A 2,320-nucleotide genomic window follows, 5' to 3' on the forward strand; every position below is an offset into this window, starting at 1 on the left:
TGTCAGTCATCACAGAAGCAAAGCCCAAACCACACCCACTGCCCTGGAGTCCATTCTGACCCACAGCGCCCCTAGAGGACAGAGTGGAACTGCCCCACGGGGTCTCCCAGGCTGTCAATCATCACAGAAGCAAAGCCCAAACCACACCCACTGCCTGGAGTCCATTCCGACCCACAGCGGCCCTAGAGGACAGAGTGGAACTGCCCACAGCGTCTCCCAGGCTGTCAATCATCACAGAAGCAAAGCCCAAACCACACCTACTGCCTGGAGTCCATTCTGACCCACAGCGCCCCTACAGGACAGAGTGGAACTGCACCACAGGGTCTCCAAGGCTGTCAGTCTTCACAGAAGCCAACGGCCTCATCTTTCTCCCACTGAGCAGCTGGTGGGTTCAAACCGCTGACCTTCGGGTTAGCAGCTGAATGCTTTAACCAGTGTGCCACCAGGGGTAGGAGACATTGTGGAGTCCAGACCCCCAGATGGTGCCAGCAACTCGCCACCTGGAATTCGGACCCATGCACAGTCCCTTCTCACATCCAACAGGATGGGCAGGGTCTGTGTAACCCACAGCATACGGCAGATGGGGTGGTTTATCATTTCCAGGGTTAGTTCCAGAAGATGCCGTGGTGTCTGTCAGGGCCGGCTGATCCAGGGCCGTCCACCTCTCACACAGACAGTGGAGGAAAGGGAGAACATGGGTCATTTTATACAGCTAGCTCCCCCCGTTTTTCACCGTCTACGCTATGGGCACGCTTGGCTGTGGGCACACACCAGCATGGCCTGCTGCAGGTTTATCATGGTGGAAACGTGGAAACAAACATGCCCGAGCTTCTGAAACTGCTACCTAGACTCCAGACCTGGAGCCTCCCGGGGCAGTGACACCTCACGGGGGCAGGCCCACACTTGCCACCTGAAAGGGCCTTGAAGACAGAGTTCAAGAAGCAGGATGCAGAACCAGGCATGGGATGAGACTGTTGAGCAAAACCATCCCAAAATGGCCTTCCACGGGGAGCACACACGCACGTGGGACCTGTGTCCAGCCGGGGCCAGCAGGCACACAGCGGCCGGCTCACGGGATCCCATGCCCCCAGGCCTGCGGTCAGTGGGGGCACCAGCAGCCTTTGTTCAGATGTTTCACAAACATCCACCTGGTGTTGCGTGTCTCAAAGATGGGTTTTAGGGAAACACCACAGCGAGCGTCCTCTGCAGACGGACGGACGGACGGGAGAAGCCTGTGCACTGAGGCGAGGGGAGTGGGTCCCAGCCCCAGCACCAGTGCACAGAGATGCCAGCCCTGTTGCCCTGCGGTCACGGTCCTGCCCAAGGGCTGCATTGCTGGGCCACGCCCAACACCCACCTGCCCTGCCGCCTAAATATAGTAAGATTCGGGCCCTGGTGGCCAATCTTTGGTCTGTCACGAGGGGCAGGGCCGAGGCCGGGTCTGGACCGGCCTCCTGGAGGCTGATGGGCCAGGCTGTCGGCAGCAGCCTTTCTCAGGCTCCCGCCCGGCGTGTCCCCTCAGGTGCGGCGGCGCATCGGCTACTGCCCGCAGTGTGACGCCCTGCTGGACCACATGACGGCGCGGGAGACGCTGGTCCTGTACGCCCGGCTCCGGGGCGTCCCCGAGCGCCACATCGGGGCCTGTGTGGACCAAATGCTGGACGACTTACTCATGCGCACGTATGCCGACAAGCTCGTGCGCACCTACAGGTGAGGCTGGGGCGGCTCTGGGCCTCGACCTCCATCAGCAGGCCCCTCCAGCTCCTGCCGGGGCGAGGTCCATGCACGCCCTCCCCTGGGAGGTGCGGGCCGGGTCAGGGCTGCCCGGCCCTGGCTCCTCGTGGCCTTGGGCTCCAGGCATGCCTCGGCGGAAGGTTGGAGGAGTTCATGTCTGCAGACCTTGAGCACAGCGAGTGCTGCATAAGTGCGGCTTCGGTTAGCTCAGACGGCCCTCGGCCCTTAGCCTCCGGCAGAGAAGCTCCCACCCCAAACAGCAGCAGCCGGTGCCATCCAGTCGGCTCCGCCCTGCGGCACCCCTGCCGTCAGTCAGCCCTGTGTGCAAGGGTTGTCGGGCCTGAGCCTTCCGAGCGCCTTGCCAGGCCTTCCTCCAAGGCACGTCCGGGCGGACAGCCAGCCTTGCAGTAGGCAGCCGCGTATTAGCCGTTTACACCACCAGGGCCCCTCAGGCGTCCGCAGAGACCCCCAGTGACCATGCACACGTGCTTGCCCTGGGCAGGTCACTTGGTCCCGGGGGTGGTTTGTGCCCTCAGTAGGCAGCCTGGGTCACAGTACAGCCGTGCAGTGAGGGCGGTGGGCTGTG

The 2,320-nt window shown here is 62.5% G+C and overlaps 1 protein-coding gene across 1 annotated transcript in view; it reads left to right on the forward strand.

Moving 5' to 3' along the window:
* LOC103196012 (ATP-binding cassette sub-family A member 17-like) overlaps positions 1-2,320 on the forward strand; it is a 112,373-nt gene that overhangs the window by 107,957 nt on the left and 2,096 nt on the right. The window contains exon 26 of the mRNA XM_007939668.1: positions 1,523-1,710. Coding sequence (XP_007937859.1) covers positions 1,523-1,710 — 188 coding nt within the window. The remainder of the gene's footprint in view (positions 1-1,522; positions 1,711-2,320) is intronic.

The sequence above is a fragment of the Orycteropus afer genome, unplaced genomic scaffold (assembly GCF_000298275.1).
Source record: "Orycteropus afer afer isolate SDZICR_OR568_19922 unplaced genomic scaffold, OryAfe1.0 scaffold00061, whole genome shotgun sequence".
NCBI lineage: Eukaryota > Metazoa > Chordata > Mammalia > Tubulidentata > Orycteropodidae > Orycteropus > Orycteropus afer.